Source organism: Bacillus rossius, chromosome 1 (genome assembly GCF_032445375.1).
Source record: "Bacillus rossius redtenbacheri isolate Brsri chromosome 1, Brsri_v3, whole genome shotgun sequence".
Classification (NCBI taxonomy): Eukaryota; Metazoa; Arthropoda; class Insecta; order Phasmatodea; family Bacillidae; genus Bacillus; species Bacillus rossius.
Genome location: NC_086330.1, coordinates 160,066,192 through 160,082,960, shown reverse-complemented (window position 1 = coordinate 160,082,960; position 16,769 = coordinate 160,066,192). Strand labels below are relative to the sequence as shown.

The 16,769-nt window shown below is 38.2% G+C and overlaps 1 protein-coding gene across 1 annotated transcript; it reads right to left on the bottom strand.

Annotated features, from left to right (window-relative positions):
• Positions 1 to 1,208: 1,208 nt before the first annotated feature.
• Positions 1,209 to 15,740, bottom strand: LOC134538433 (uncharacterized). The gene is made up of 4 exons (XM_063379795.1): positions 15,712 to 15,740; positions 14,607 to 14,725; positions 5,554 to 5,652; positions 1,209 to 2,128 (listed from the first exon to the last, which is right to left on the bottom strand). Exons 1-4 carry the CDS (start codon positions 15,738 to 15,740, stop codon positions 1,722 to 1,724), a joined length of 654 nt encoding a protein of 217 aa, XP_063235865.1. The 3' UTR covers positions 1,209 to 1,721.
• Positions 15,741 to 16,769: the final 1,029 nt, after the last annotated feature.

Here is a 16,769-nt window from a genome sequence, read left to right as displayed (position 1 = left end):
CAATACAAAGATGGCCGTAGGTAATTATAATAACTGGATATTTAATAAACTAAAGAGATCAAAATTTGTAATATTTTTTTTTCCCGATGTTGGTGAAACATGGTATGATCCAATTTTTAAGGATTCAGTTTGTCCTATCTACTTTCACCCCCCTGGTTTACTTTGTCTCATGGAAGAAGAAAAATGAACAAAAAATTTGAATGAACATACTGTACTTTCAATAGTCTAATAATAATAATCGCACAAGTAAACATTAGCTAAGAAATAAATCTTGTAAAATTTAATTTTTAGCGAAATAAAACGAACTGAAAAATTTGCATAGCTTTGATTTATTGAAATTGTTTAAAAGTAGCATGCAGTATTTTTCTGCATGCTGGCGTCATTTTTTTTTAATAACACAGGTGGAACACGTTCTGACATTTCAGATTGTGGCATGTTTACTTTTTTTTGTGGCAGGCCTGTGCTTACGTGCGTATTAGCCACAGGAGGATGAGAGACGGCAGTCTGCGAAGAAAAGAAGGTAATACCTATATAACATAAGACGAATGAAGTCACTAAAGTATTTAAAAAGCGTTTAAAAAGGAGTTTGTTATTTCACGAGTCATTTTACTCACGCACTCCCTGCAACATAAACTAAATTTAATTTTTTAATTTTGTGATTGCATTGCGTTCCCGTGAATTTTGGAGGCATTTAAAAAACACCAAAAAAAATGCTGGCCTTTAAAAAAAGTTACGGATAGAATTCTGTAAAACAAAAGATTCAGCAATGGAAGTTTACGTTCCTGAAATGTATCTGAAAGATTGTTGTGCTCCATGGGGTCACGTGACGGATGTTGAGCAAAAATTATCGCTTCTTGGTACAATTGGATTGAAAAATACTAATATTATATTATTTTATGTAACTAATGATAATTATAATAATTTATTATCAGCACCGATACCGCCACCGATACCTGATACTACAATGAACATTTATAACAACTGGCTATAATTTATAAATAAGTAGTTGAAACACAGTTTTTTTCTAATTATGTTCGAGAATGTCATCATTGTTTTTCAAAATCTAAACCGTAAGGAAGTTTATTGAAAAATGTGGATCAAATATTTATTAGGTAAACTTTAGCGATGAGAGATAAGGATAAAAAATTTAAACTTATCCAACTTAAAAATAGAAAAAAAAATTATTTTCAAATAAATTATATGCCAATCTTTGCCTGAATAATTTAACTGATGAAGAAGAGATTTCTGTAATATTTAAGTGAGGTTTTATATAATGTAGTAATTCATGTACTTGTACTTTTTCTATAAACATTAATTTTTGTCTTCGTTATATACCTTTAGTCTTTTTCTGGAACAATGTAATACTTTATTTTGTATTTGAGTGTATTGCTCGGTTTAACTTTAAACTTTATGAAAACTTACGTAAGATTTCTTAAATTATTTTTATTTATTTATCAATTTAACCGCTCGTAGATTGCACACAAGCTGGTTTTTTTTGTGAGAGCTAAATTTAACTGTTTAATTTAGTGAGTTATGATCAAAGTATAAAAAAAAAATAGGAAATGCAATTTATTATTATTATTATTATTATTATTATTATTATTATGTGTGTAGAACTGATGTGGTACGAAAATAAACGCTTATTGACGTACGTGTTGAATTAGGTGGCCGACCGAACGCATGGCGGGTAGGACGTAGAGGAGGGTGGAAGGGGGGGGGGCCTACTTCCTGCGGCGGCCCAGGAAGCGGATGTTGGTGAAGATGGCGCTGGCGGGGCGGCGGCGGTTGCAGAAGCTGACTGTGCGGCGCGTGTCTCCGGCGCGCGCCGCGTGTAGCGCCACGAGCAGCTGGAACACGTCCTCGCGGCTGGGGTTGCACATGTAGCGGTTGTCGTCCGCCGAGGCGGCGCCCCGGCCGCGCGCGTTCTGCCGCTTCCAGGGGTAGCGGCGGTAGTAGCGCGAGCGCTTCCAGGGCGCGGCACCGAGGGGGTAGTCTCCATCCCCGCCCTCCCCGGCCTCCTCGTACACCAGCGGGCCTGCCCCCTCGCCCCCCTCGCGCAGCAGCAGCCACAGGTAGGCGGCCAGCCCCTGCAGGTCTCCGTCCTTCAGCTCGAGGTCCGCCGCGGCGCCTGCAACCCGCATCACGTCTCAACCCACGCATTACACACGTACCTTTGTTATTGACTACAAACTAGTTAATAGTTTATCATTGAATTACTTTTATTGAATCTGTAGTTTATTATTGAATATTTGTCTGTCTGTTTGTTTGTTCGCGTATCGCGCCAAAACTACTGGACTGTTTCTGATGAAAGGTTTTGTGTTTAAAAGCTAATAATTAGAATTGGAAAAGCTGGTGTATATGTGTGTGTGTGTGTGTGTATATATATATATATATATATATATATATATATATATATATACTAGCTGCAGTACCCAGCATTGCCCGGGCTGAACACAGGGTGAAGGGGACCTGTTTCGAAATCAGATGTAGTTAGTAATTGTCTTCTTATTCGAATGTCAATTGGTGTGCAAAATAATTTATATCACTTTCAGATCCCGACAGACGTTGTTCCACCAGTGTATAGTTATTTACATGTATGTATCTAAAAAATTGGTGGTCTGTATGTAATATAGATTCTATAAAGCACTATAGAAAAAAGATGAAAACTAAGAGATTATTAATATTGAAAACATTCCATTATCTAGCTAATGCTTGGCATGCATTGCAATGCCTCATTCAGTTTTATTTTGTAATATGTTTGAAGTAGTTACACATATAAAAATCATCTATCCATCTCTCTAAATATATATTTATCTCTATCTACATCTATATATATCTATGTATCTCTCTATCTCTATTGATCAATGTATATCTACATATATACATATATACCTCCCACTATCTCTATCTCTTCTATATATAAATCTCTATATAGCTCTATACATCTATATATCTCTTTATCTAACCCATTTCATTCTCTATACCTCGCTCTATCTCAACTTATCTCTCCGGCTCTCTCTTTCTCACTCTATATATATACACAGATAAGTATTTATATGTCTCTCTTTTATATTTAAATCAATTGTGTCATGCGTGCGCACTTGTACAAAAAAGACGAAGTGCCGCTATATAATATGAAATAAACACATTTTTTGGCACGATTCGTGCTCCAACTATTGAAAAATAGTTATACCGTCTCAGAAACCTTCATGGACATGCGCATAACAAATCACCAAAATTTCATCGCAATCGGATGAATGGTATAGGAACGCATTCGGCACAAACAAACGAAAATTAAAAACTTGACAAACGCATCAAACGATGGGGCGTTTAAAATTCAAGGAAACTCTATCTATTGACGAAGTTAAGAACAAAACTGTTATTAGCGCCTTTATTTTGCTAGCCACTGCGAGCTCCACTAAGCGGACTGGTCTCACCAAGGAGAAAAATATTAATTTACCAGACCTTACTATGTGTATGAGAAATGACACTCACTCACTATTTGTATGTCTATGGCCTATGATTTTTTCTGTTATAAAATGAAATTATCACTTTTTCACTCCCTTAGGGATAAAATTTCATATAAATATGTGGTCTACGTGTTAATACAGATTATGAGCTCGCTGTAGGCCAAATTTCATCCATATCCGTTCAGTCGTTCTGGCGTGATTGAGTAACAAACATCCATCCATCGAAACTTTCACATTTATAATATTAGTGGGATATTAATTCGCTAAGACGACGGGAGCCGGCAATATGGGAATAAAACCATTTTTTTTTACAAACGAGTACAATTAATATAAGGTGATCTCCCATCTCTACCAACACCCACTTCTACCAATACTGCTGTGCACCACATAAATAATCTAATTTATTTATTCTATCATGAACAAAGGTAGAGATACCGAAAGAGTGATAGAGAGATCGAGATATAGAGAGATATATGGAGAGAAATAGAGTGAGATTTATAGAGGGACACATAGAGAAAGATAGTAAGATGTAGATGTTGTATATGTGTAACTATTTAAAACAAATTGCAAAATAATTGAAAGAGGCTTTAAACGCATGCCGGGCATTAGATATTTGCAAATAAAAACTTCACTTTCCTAACTAGAGATAGCATATTTAAATATTTTCTCATCCATGATCTGCCTACTTAGTATAAGAATTGTGAACGTGTTGTCCTTTGTTTAGAACCACTTCTAACGTTCCCTGAATGTTGTGCTTTCTTCCAATCAACAATTACTTCATTCTTCTTTCACACATTTCTGTACTAGACTTTAAAACCTTAATCATTTAATTTACAATTAAATGCCAATACATTTTTATGTATCGTAAACTGGTGTAATTCCTTGAACATTTTTGCTAAATTTAGTATAATTCATTGAAGAATCAGTGAAAATAACTCATAAATCAGTGAACCTAGATACTCAAATGAACTACAGAGCTTCACCGATTAATTTAGAGCGAGTTAGGCATATTTGCAATTTAATTGGTGTTTTTGAGCACTTTATTATAAAATGTGGAGAGCAGCAATAGAGATTCTCAAGTTTAGGAAATTATTAATTTTTTTTAATATATGGCATTAACATTCATGTGTATATCATATGGGCTATTACAAAGGAAGTTACGTAGTCACATTTGTAGTATTTTTAAATAATGCATATGTTTCTCCTAGTAAATCTATATTATTGTGACAGTTTTTAGATCTGATATTAATGCTGCTGTACATTGTTGAACTAATTCATTGTAATTGTATGCATAATGAATAAAAATATATCACATCTAGAGGAAACTCATATAATAAAAACTTTACCTAAATCACTCTCATTCTAATGGCCCAATACGTGAGTTATATATTTCAACCAGTCCTATAGTAGAAATATATTCCTCTTTCTCTTTATCAATTCATCCTTCTCTTTTCTCTTTAAAGCTTTAAAGGTTACACTTAATAAACTTCCATTAAAATGTAATGGGACGTTACGTGGTTAAACATATTTATCTCCTCTACACCGAGAATTTTATTACCACACATTTAAGTTTAGTTTAAACACTTTGTAAAATAACCTGCTGTCAATTTTATTTGCTTGTTGTTACTGATGTAAAGTGTAAACTTAAATTTAATTCAACCAAATGCAAATAAAATTTGATTTGCAAATTGCCTTTTAGCAAACTCAACACTGTATTCATCATAAAATGTGTAACAAAGAGAAAATACTGTTCGATTAGCACATATATTCGATCTTTTGGTTAAAATAGCTTTGATACCCGGTATTGTAGAGTCACTAATGAATTTTATTTATTTTTTATGCGCACTTTGTTGTGTAAACATTAACTTACACGCAAATTCATTAATTGTTTAAAGCTTAGAAAGTTTGTCACCGAATGGCGTTAAATATCTCAGTGAAAAATGTGCTGAGTAAATTAAGTTTGTTCATGTGGATAAACCCGTAACATGGAATATCGGTATCCAACATCCCCTTCGCCAGTAACCTTCTATAGTCGCGGCCGTTTGACATTTAGCTACCCGCGGAAATTTCGCTCGGGACCAACTTGGCAGGACCACACGCTCAGTTAGGTCAGCGCAGCCATAGCGCTTCACTTCCGCGAAGTGTTCCCTCGCCAGCGGTGGTCGCGGCATGGGGCTCGGTTCTGAAATGCACTGGCCTCCCGCTCAATACAACCCGTCTTCCGCCAGTTTCGGTATTCTCAAACCACAAAAACACGGGTAGGCGACGTCACGACTCCCGCCTACTTGCCGTAGCCTACGAGCACTGCGGACTACTAGGCTGTACCACTAGTGTTGAATGCTGGGAAATAGCGTTATTATTTCCCTATAGACCCACGAGCCGAGGCTGTCAAGATGGCGGACTCGCGTGTGGCAGCACGCACCCGCATGTTCGCGTTTCTGGACATCGGGAAACGTACCAAACTATTGGTGTATCAATTAAATATATTTTGTGAACTTTTATTAATTTAATATGAAAAATAAACACTACTTTAATAATTCGTGAATAAACTAGCTTCATTACATTTAAGAGGTAACGTCTGAAAAGTTGTAGGTTATGTGCGCCTATAGCACATCGGTAAAGTGCATAGTGCCAATGAACTAAAGATGAAGCTCAAGACATGTTTTAGACCCTGTCATTGCATTTTATGTTTTCATTTTGTATATACTTCATTATTAAATTATATATACTTTACCTTATGCAAAAATATTATTATCAATAGTATTTATTTCTCTACTTGCTCTAATACCTTTTAATATATATTTCTGCACATTTGTTCTGTTATTTGATACTGGCGGAAGGCTGGCAGTCGTGAGAAGCGCGTGCGGCGAGCGAAGCCATCATTTCACAGACGAGAGAGCCACACCCGAAGTTCTCCGAAGTTCATGCTCGCTTTTTTTTCCGTACCACAACAGTTGTGTTTATTTGGGATGTAGCTTACTCATACGTCATTCTATCATTCTATCTCTTTGTATAAACCGCTGTGGCATTAAATTTTCCGGTCGCAAATAACTTTTTAATATGTAGCTATCCAGCGCTATGAAATCGTTTACACGATTTCACAGTATCTTAAGTGTAGCTATCCTAACCAAATCAACCGTCCACAATGTTTTAAAGTATTTATAATGTAGCTTACCTAACGTAAATGACCATTAGTTATCATGAGTTGTCCAAAATAAACATTCACGGACACACGGCAAACGAATAATATGGCGGCAGAAGTATGTAAATGGGCATACTAGATCAGGGTTCAGGGTGTGGTGCAGGTGCCGGCGTCCGCCATCTTGGATTTGTGACGTCACGGCGGCAAAAATTCCTCAAAAGTCCTCAAAAATGACTCAAAATGACTCAAAATTTCCCGTTTTTAGAAAAAAATTCCCGTTTTCGAGGGAAAAATTCCCGTTTCGAGGGAAAATTTCCCGTTTTATTCCTCAAAAATCCCAGCGGCTAGAAATGTCCTGATAGAGGCTTAAGCATCCTTAACTCAAGCCTCAGTTAAGCCTCTATCAGGATGTGACCTTGACCTTTGACCTTGACCCCGACGGCCATCTTGAATCCACCATCTTGGATGACGTCATTTCGTTTTCTCGAACATTCCGGCATTGTGTTATCCGCCATTTTGAATTATGACGTCATCGTTGCAATTTACTTTACGGCCACCATCTTTAAATTTATTATCCGATTTTAATGAAAAAAAATTTTAAATTATAAATATTAAATAATAAAATTTTTAATAAAATATTTAAAAAACAAACATTTACGACACGGAGTTCGGAGTCCTCGGTTCGAACCCGGTGAGGGCAAAAAAAATAAAAATGGTGACCGATCCTTCCCCTGTGGCGGGGGGTGCTGACAGACTGACCCCCACCACTTATGTCAATGCACATATACCATCAGGTAGTATGACGTCATGTCCGCCATCTTGAAATTTGGATGCCATCTTGAAAATCTTTATTTATTATCCGATTTTAATGAAAAAAATTCCAAAATTCATCAAAAAATTAACGTATTTGAATTCTGTTTGATTATATCGATGTACGTCCTTGGTTCGATTCCCGACGAGAGTAAACAGTCGATCCTTCCTCCATGAAAGCTACCTAGACTGATCTATCACCACCAATACCAAGGTATATATCGTCAACTGGTATGACATCATGTCCGCCATCTTGTCTTCATCCACTGGAGACCACCATCTTGTTTTCGTCTGCTAGAGTGTGCCGATAACATGTAGTATAATTATCTGGTCACCACACCTTTGACCTTGACCTTGAACTTTGACCTTGACCTTGAACTTTGACCTTGACCTTGAAATTTGACCTTGACCTTGAAATTTAACCTTGACCTTGAAATTTGGCCTTGACCTTGAACTTTGACCTTAACCTTGAAATTTGACCTTGACCTTGAAATTTGACCTTGACCTTGAAATTTGACCATGACCTTGAAATTTGACCTTGACCTTGAAATTTGACCTTGACCTAGAAATTTGACCTTGACCTTGAAATTTGACTTTTACCTTGAAATTTTACTTTGTCCTTGAAATTTGACTTTGTCCTTGATGTCCATCACGGATCCGTCATTTTATGTTCAGTACATGCTACCAGGAGCGACCACCTGCTGGAGTACACCATCTTGTGCGTGTACTCGTATTACCATCATGCTAGTTTTATTCTAACATGCTACAGTGCAGTAATCATTTATTATTACTGAGGTACCCACCATCTTGAAATTTGACCGCCATCTTGAAATCATGTAATTATTTAGCTAGAAATGCGGGAAAAATTCCAATAGTCTCCGAAAAAATCATTTATTAATTTACAAATCGAATCGATGGATCCCTGTCCACGGTTCGTTTCTTGACCAGAGACAGTTGTAACTAATTATTAAATAAATGTTAGGTTCTGTTTTCCATTACCTTTCGCAGAGTTTATTAATCATTCACTCTACGAAAATCAACTCAAGTCAATATACCGGACCAACGAAAAGACAGCTCATTTGGAAGCACCGACAACGAAAAGGCAGCACATTTGGAAGCACCGACAACGAAAAGGCAGCACATTTGGAAGCACCGACAACGTAAAGGCAGCACATTTGGAAGCACCGACAACGAAAAGGCAGCACATTTGGAAGCACCGACAACGAAAAGGCAGCACATTTGGAAGCACCGACAACGAAAAGGCAGCACATTCGGAAGCACCGACAACATAAAGGCAGCACATTTGGAAGCACCGACAACGTAAAGACAGCACATTTGGAAGCACCGACAACGTAAAGGCAGCACATTTGGAAGCGCCGACAACGTAAAGGCAGCACTTTTGGAAGCACCGACAACGTAAAGGCAGCACATTTGGAAGCACCGACAACGTAAAGGCAGCACATTTGGAAGCACCGACAACGTAAAGACAGCACATTTGGAAGCACCGTCAACGAAAAGGCAGCACATTTGGAAGCACCGACAACGAAAAGGCAGCACATTTGGAAGCACCGACAACGAAAAGGCAGCACATTTGGAAGCACCGTCAACGTAAAGGCAACATATTTGGAAGCACCGACAACGAAAAGGCAGCACATTTCGAAGCACCGACAACGAAAAGGCAGCACATTTGGAAGCACCGACAACGAAAAGGCAGCACATTTGGAAGCACCGCCAACGAAAAGGCAGCAAAGTTTGTATGCATCATCGAATAAGGAAGCACATTTGGAAGCTCCATCAACTAAAAAAGGCAAAAAGGAAGCACAAGTTACGAGATCTAAGTCTTAGTAAGAAATCATAATACAAGAAATAAAAACATTACATTCTTATAATTTAAATTATTTATTTTATTGCTTTACATTATACAAATGCAAGTAAAACAAGTCATTATTGTATGTAGCCAGCATTCCTCAGTTCCTTGTACAAGAACTCTATCTTTGCTCAACAATGATAAGTTTACAAGCTAGCAGAAACTGTTTATGCATTTTTTTTATTTTTTTATTAATTTATTTTTATATTTAAATATTTTTTCTTGTAATTTTATGATATCAAAGAAAACATGTGGTGGTTTTCTCTGTGTGCTTCCGATTAATCTGGTCAATATTATGATGGTTTTCTCCGTGTGCTTCCGATTATAATTGTTAATATTATGGTGGTTTTCTCAGTGTGCTCCTGATTATTCTTGACAATATTTTGATGGTTTTTCCCGTGTTCTTGCAATCATTCCTGTGGTTTCTTCAAGTGTTTCTGACTATTCTGAGAAACCGCTCTCTGCATGGATTTTTTTTGGTCTAATGAGACATGTCATTTTATTTGGAGTTACATTTAATTCGATAATTTCTGCTACTAAATCAAAACTTGCAATATTTTTATCAGGTGGAATTAACAAATATCATTACTCAGTCAAATTAATATTACGCCATGAGACATCTGTGGAGCACCAACATGCAAGACGAACTTCCTTTTCCTTGGAGTCTAGCGAAGCCATCCTTCTTTTGCGATCGTTAGTGAGCATCCCGCATCCCGCATAAAAGAACTAAATATTATTTACCTGCAAGCAAAATGTGGCGACATCTGTTGTTGAAAAGCAGAACTACATGCTTAAAGTACTTTTGCATGAGATATATTAATTCTCGCTGATGAAATATGAAAAAATTTCTATTTAAGTATTGAATCTAATTTAAAACACTCAATTGGTATCTGGCATTAGTCTCAGTAACTAATATGAATTCCGATTTGGGATCTGACGCTGTATCGAAAGAACATAGGTGTAAGTTTTGCAGTAAAGAGTTTATCTTGAGAAAGAATAAAAGACAACACGAGAAGAATGACTGTGTTAAAAATCCACTGCGCAATATGATAAGTTGTGTTCGATGTAGCAAGTCGTTTACGCGGAGAGAGAGCCTAAAAAGACATGGCAGAACTTGTAGCGCCAAGCCTGCGTACAAGCTAGAGGACAACGATGAATCTACTAGCCTAAGGAAGAGTGATCTGCATTACAACAATAATTTTCTTGGATCTTCTGATCTCGACAAACAACTTAAATTGAAGAAGGTTGATGATTTACGGAAGAATGAAGACAATGGAAGAATCCTTAACGTGAAAAGTGAGAATATATTCCAGCCGAATTCAAGTAGATCTTTCCTACTTTGTAAAAATGATGGACTCCTAAAAAGGAAGCATGAAGACGATGAAGACACTTCAACATCATCAACATCGAATTATTACGGTAAATTGGGTGAAGACGATTCCTTCTACGGTGATTGTTACAGTGACTCTGAGGCTGTTGACAAAGACATAGACTATGATGAAGCACCTAAAGCTGCCAAGATCGAAGAATGTGGTGGTGGTGTCCTAAGACCGAAACGGCGGAAACGACGTGATATATTAAATAAATCTGATCAAGCTTGTGATGATCACCGTCTCAAACATGAAAGTAACCCTGAGGTTGGTGGTAAAACGGAAGACACCAGAGATCATAATTTTTATTATAAAGGTGCAAGGAAGATGGTGGTAGAAGAGAATGATTACACATCATGGAAAGATCCAAACATATTGGTTGACCGGCTAAGACTTCTACATGGTTCGCTTTGTGCAGGAAACTATTCGTGCATCAAAGAAATATCCTTCATACTCAAGGAACTGAGGAATGCTGGCTACATACAATAATGACTTGTTTTACTTGCATTTGTATAATGTAAAGCAATAAAATAAATAATTTAAATTATAAGAATGTAATGTTTTTATTTCTTGTATTATGATTTCTTACTAAGACTTAGATCTCGTAACTTGTGCTTCCTTTTTGCCTTTTTTAGTTAATGGAGCTTCCAAATGTGCTTCCTTATTCGATGATGCATACAAACTGTGCTGCCTTTTCGTTGGCGGTGCTTCCAAATGTGCTGCCTTTTCGTTGTCGGTGCTTCCAAATGTGCTGCCTTTTCGTTGTCGGTGCTTCGAAATGTGCTGCCTTTTCGTTGTCGGTGCTTCCAAATGTGTTGCCTTTACGTTGACGGTGCTTCCAAATGTGCTGCCTTTTCGTTGTCGGTGCTTCGAAATGTGCTGCCTTTTCGTTGTCGGTGCTTCCAAATATGTTGCCTTTACGTTGACGGTGCTTCCAAATGTGCTGCCTTTTCGTTGACGGTGCTTCCAAATGTGCTGTCTTTACGTTGTCGGTGCTTCCAAATGTGCTGCCTTTACGTTGTCGGCGCTTCCAAATGTGCTGCCTTTACGTTGTCGGTGCTTCCAAATGTGCTGCCTTTACGTTGTCGGCGCTTCCAAATGTGCTGCCTTTACGTTGTCGGTGCTTCCAAATGTGCTGTCTTTACGTTGTCGGTGCTTCCAAATGTGCTGCCTTTACGTTGTCGGTGCTTCCGAATGTGCTGCCTTTTCGTTGTCGGTGCTTCCAAATGTGCTGCCTTTTCGTTGTCGGTGCTTCCAAATGTGCTGCCTTTTCGTTGTCGGTGCTTCCAAATGTGCTGCCTTTTCGTTGTCGGTGCTTCCATATGTGCTGCCTTTTCGTTGTCGGTGCTTCCAAATGTGCTGCCTTTTCGTTGTTGGTGCTTCCATATATGCTGCCTTTTCGTTGTCGGTGCTTCCAAATGTGCTGCTTTTTTGTTGTCGGTGCTTCCAAATGTGCTGCCTTTACGTTGTCGGTGCTTCCAAATGTGCTGCCTTTACGTTGTCGGTGCTTCCAAATGTGCTGCCTTTTCGTTGTCGGTGCTTCCAAATGTGCTGCCTTTTCGTTGTCGGTGCTTCCAAATGTGCTGCCTTTTCGTTGTCGGTGCTTCCAAATGTGCTGCCTTTACGTTGTCGGTGCTTCCATATGTGCTGCCTTTTCGTTGTCGGTGCTTCCAAATGTGCTGTCTTTTCGTTGGTGGTGCTGTCTTTTCGTTGTCGGTGCTTCCTTTTTTGTTGATTGCGCGTAGTACAAAATGTAGTGATTGAATATTTACTAGTTTATCACCTCTTGGTGTTACTAAAATATTTTACAAGGTTACTTGGTCCTTTAGAATGTATAAAAATGTCACGATGGATTACGAAGGTCATGTGGTCCTGAAATGACTAGCCTATACGTCTGATAATGACATGACTCGGTCTCATGGACTGAAGGCAATTGATCTATATGTGTGGCTTTGTACATTAACGGCTTTTATGTTATTCAGATTATTGAAAAATTAGACTTTCATAATAGGCTAATTGGCACTGATTTAATTCGTTGGTCCGGTATATTGACATGAGTTGATTTTCGTAGAGTGAATGATTAATAAACTCTGCGAAAGGTAATGGAAAACAGAACCTAACATTTATTTAATAATTAGTTACAACTGTCTCTGGTCAAGAATATAACCGTGGACAGGGATCCATCGATTCGATTTGTAAATTAATAAATGATTTTTTCGGAGACTATTGGAATTTTTCCCGCATTTCTAGCTAAATAATTACATGATTTCAAGATGGCGGTCAAATTTCAAGATGGTGGGTACCTCAGTAATAATAAATGATTACTGCACTGTAGCATGTTAGAATAAAACTAGCATGATGGTAATACGAGTACACGCACAAGATGGTGTACTCCAGCAGGTGGTCGCTCCTGGTAGCATGTACTGAACATAAAATGACGGATCCGTGATGGACATCAAGGACAAAGTCAAATTTCAAGGACAAAGTAAAATTTCAAGGTAAAAGTCAAATTTCAAGGTCAAGGTCAAATTTGTAGGTCAAGGTCAAATTTCAAGGTCAAGGTCAAATTTCAAGGTCATGGTCAAATTTCAAGGTCAAGGTCAAATTTTAAGGTCAAGGTCAAATTTCAAGGTTAAGGTCAAAGTTCAAGGTCAAGGTCAAATTTCAAGGTCAAGGTCAAATTTCAAGGTCAAGGTCAAAGTTCAAGGTCAAGGTCAAAGTTCAAGGTCAAGGTCAAAGGTGTGGTGACCAGATAATTATACTACATGTTATCGGCACACTCTAGCAGACGAAAACAAGATGGTGGTCTCCAGTGGATGAAGACAAGATGGCGGACATGATGTCATACCAGTTGACGATATATACCTTGGTATTGGTGGTGATAGATCAGTCTAGGTAGCTTTCATGGAGGAAGGATCGACTGTTTACTCTCGTCGGGAATCGAACCAAGGACGTACATCGATATAATCAAACAGAATTCAAATACGTTAATTTTTTGATGAATTTTGGAATTTTTTTCATTAAAATCGGATAATAAATAAAGATTTTCAAGATGGCATCCAAATTTCAAGATGGCGGACATGACGTCATACTACCTGATGGTATATGTGCATTGACATAAGTGGTGGGGGTCAGTCTGTCAGCACCCCCCGCCACAGGGGAAGGATCGGTCACCATTTTTATTTTTTTTGCCCTCACCGGGTTCGAACCGAGGACTCCGAACTCCGTGTCGTAAATGTTTGTTTTTTAAATATTTTATTAAAAATTTTATTATTTAATATTTATAATTTAAAATTTTTTTTTCATTAAAATCGGATAATAAATTTAAAGATGGTGGCTGTAACGTAAATTGCAACGATTACGTCATAATTCAAAATGGCGGATAACACAATGCCGGAATGTTCGAGAAAACGAAATGACGTCATCCAAGATGGTGGATTCAAGATGGCCGTCGGGGTCAAGGTCAAAGGTCAAGGTCACATCCTGATAGAGGCTTAACTGAGGCTTGAGTTAAGGATGCTTAAGCCTCTATCAGGACATTTCTAGCCGCTGGGATTTTTGAGGAATAAAACGGGAAATTTTCCCTCGAAACGGGAATTTTTCCCTCGAAAACGGGAATTTTTTTCTTAAAACGGGAAATTTTGAGTCATTTTGAGTCATTTTTGAGGACTTTTGAGGAATTTTTGCCGCCGTGACGTCACAAATCCAAGATGGCGGACGCCGGCACCGGCACCACACCCTGAACCCTGATCTAGTATGCCCATTTACATACTACTGGCGGCGTAAAAATAAATACCGTTGCCTTGTTTATGGTCTTTCCTTTCATCAACACCGCCATATTTATTTACAATGAACGAAAAAAAAACCCGAAGATGCACGATCGGGTGTTTGTCTCTCTCGTCCGTGGAAAGAAGGCTTCCCGTGCGGCGAGGGTGGGGCGTGCTGACCTGCGTCGGGCCCAGGCTGCGCCGGCCCCAGGTCTCCCTCGGCGAGCTCTGCGCAGACGCAGCAGTGGGTCGTCAGCAGCAGCAGCGCGCCGGCCGTCAGCAGGCCGTGGGCTCCGTGCCTGCGACAAGAGCGCCCGTCAGGCGCCACGCACACCGCCTCCGCCTCCACTCACCACGTATACGGCACTTGGTAGCGGTGATTACCTGAGTGTGTAACCACGGTACTGCCATCTATTCACAAAGCCTATCAAAAGCCTGGATGAATATTTTTTCCAAGTATGTTTTCGCTTTTATAGGGGCCAATCATTACATAGTTTAAAATTTACGTCTGCCGATAACATGATTTAGTAAAGATCGCAGGCTTTCACGGCCATTGTCTGCATTTTCTTGGCGCCTGGGTGTAGGCTTTGTCAGGTAATCGTCTTGCGACGTTTCAGCAGTAATTGCAGCTGCCATCATCGGGTAGACAATTACCTGACAAGGCCTACACCCAGAAGCCAAGAAAATGAACATGATTCAGTACCTACTTGTCGTAGTTGCTCCGGCAACTAATTTTAGCCGCGGGTGCGGATACTACGTGTGATTTACGTCGAAAACTGCAGTTAAAACACAATTTGCGTATATTTGTCACGCTCGGCACTGTTACATTTCGTATCCGAGTTTGGTATTTTAAGTGTACTTGGAGCATGAGAACACATGAATTTGCTCGTTACCAATGTTAGCTATTACACATCTCTGGCGAATACTAAAAGACTTAAACACTTTTATTTTTATAATTATAGTCTCTCGTTATTACCAAGAATTAATGAAAGGTTTTTCACATAAATGTTACACTTTACCTCTCTTGCATTTTTTTGGTCAAAAATTTCGAACATATATTTACTAAGCATAATATAACGAGTTTAAAACGTCGCGCAACACTGTAAATATGCGTTGAATATATCATTGTCAGTAGAGGGAAATAGCCGATATGGGTCTAATGTTATTCTTATGGAACTACGGCTTGATGGCTTGTTGTCTTTCCAATCGTTAGGAATCGACCATAATCGGGCGTGTCCGCTGCTCGTTGACTATGATCTAAACCTCGGCTGCTAAAATAACTGACGCCACATTCAACATCTTGGAATACGCCATTTCGAAAATATGTAATTTATAGTAAGAAACTTGGAAAAAACTAAAAAGCCTACAAAAAATGGCTTATTAAAATAATTATTAATTCTATTGATTACTTTCCTTGGTTCGATCTTTGACTGATGCCAAAAAGTTAATTTCAGGTACTAAAATATGGATTCAATAAAATATTATGAAAAATCCTAAAAGAGCTTAAATTCCTCATCCACCAGACCTCAGTAAGGTACCGACGGCATCTTGGAAATTCGGAAAAAAATAATAAAAAATTCGCTTGTCAAAAAATTTATTTATACGATTGAATTCTGTCCTTGGTTCTATCCTGGACTAAAGCAAAAAATAATAATATCAGGTAAAAAAAATTATTCAATAAAATTTAGCAAAAAAATCCTTAAACTGCTTAATATTTCATCCAACAACCTTCAGTAAGCTACCGATGCATCTTGGCCGCAATCTTAAAAATCTGTAAATTTTAAGCTAGAAATTCGGGAAAAATTCCAAAAATCATTAAAATAATAGTTTTTTTAAAATAATTATTTATTCAGTCGATTTCCATCATTGTTACGATCCCTGCTTGTTGCAATAAATTAAATTTAATGAAAATAAAAAAGAGACAGGTTCAAGAAACAAACAAAATAACAAATAAAAATTTATTACATAATTTATACAAGTACTAGCTGCCCAACCCGGCTTCGCACGGCTATACTAATGGAAAAAAAATCTGCCACATCTCCCATTTACAGTAATAGTAAATAAAAAAAATCAGTAAAAATTTATTACAATGCTGTATAATGTACCGGAGAGAAAATGAATAGCACCGATGGTTTCCCGACTCGTGCACGCAACGTACAACTGATGTACCCGTACTTCGCTACGGCAGTCTACAGGCAGATCACTCTTGCGCCGCTCATTATATATGCCCCTCCTTGTGGGTACGCCACTGCCGTGTGATGCCCGTTGCCATGGAGACGCAGAAGGCATGAATAATGCAAAATCCTGTTCTCATGCAGACAAAGTACCCATTGTTGCCTAGTT

Excerpts from the sequence above, each read along its gene's own strand:
- LOC134538433 (XM_063379795.1), bottom strand. The coding sequence starts at position 15,740 with ATGGCGTATTCCAAGATGTTGAATGTGGC. Across the intron at positions 14,726-15,711 it reads TCCAAGATGTTGAATGTGGC|GCACGGAGCCCACGGCCTGC; the intron begins GTCAGTTATTTT and ends CTCTTGTCGCAG. Across the intron at positions 5,653-14,606 it reads GCAGCCTGGGCCCGACGCAG|AACCGAGCCCCATGCCGCGA; the intron begins GTCAGCACGCCC and ends AGTGCATTTCAG.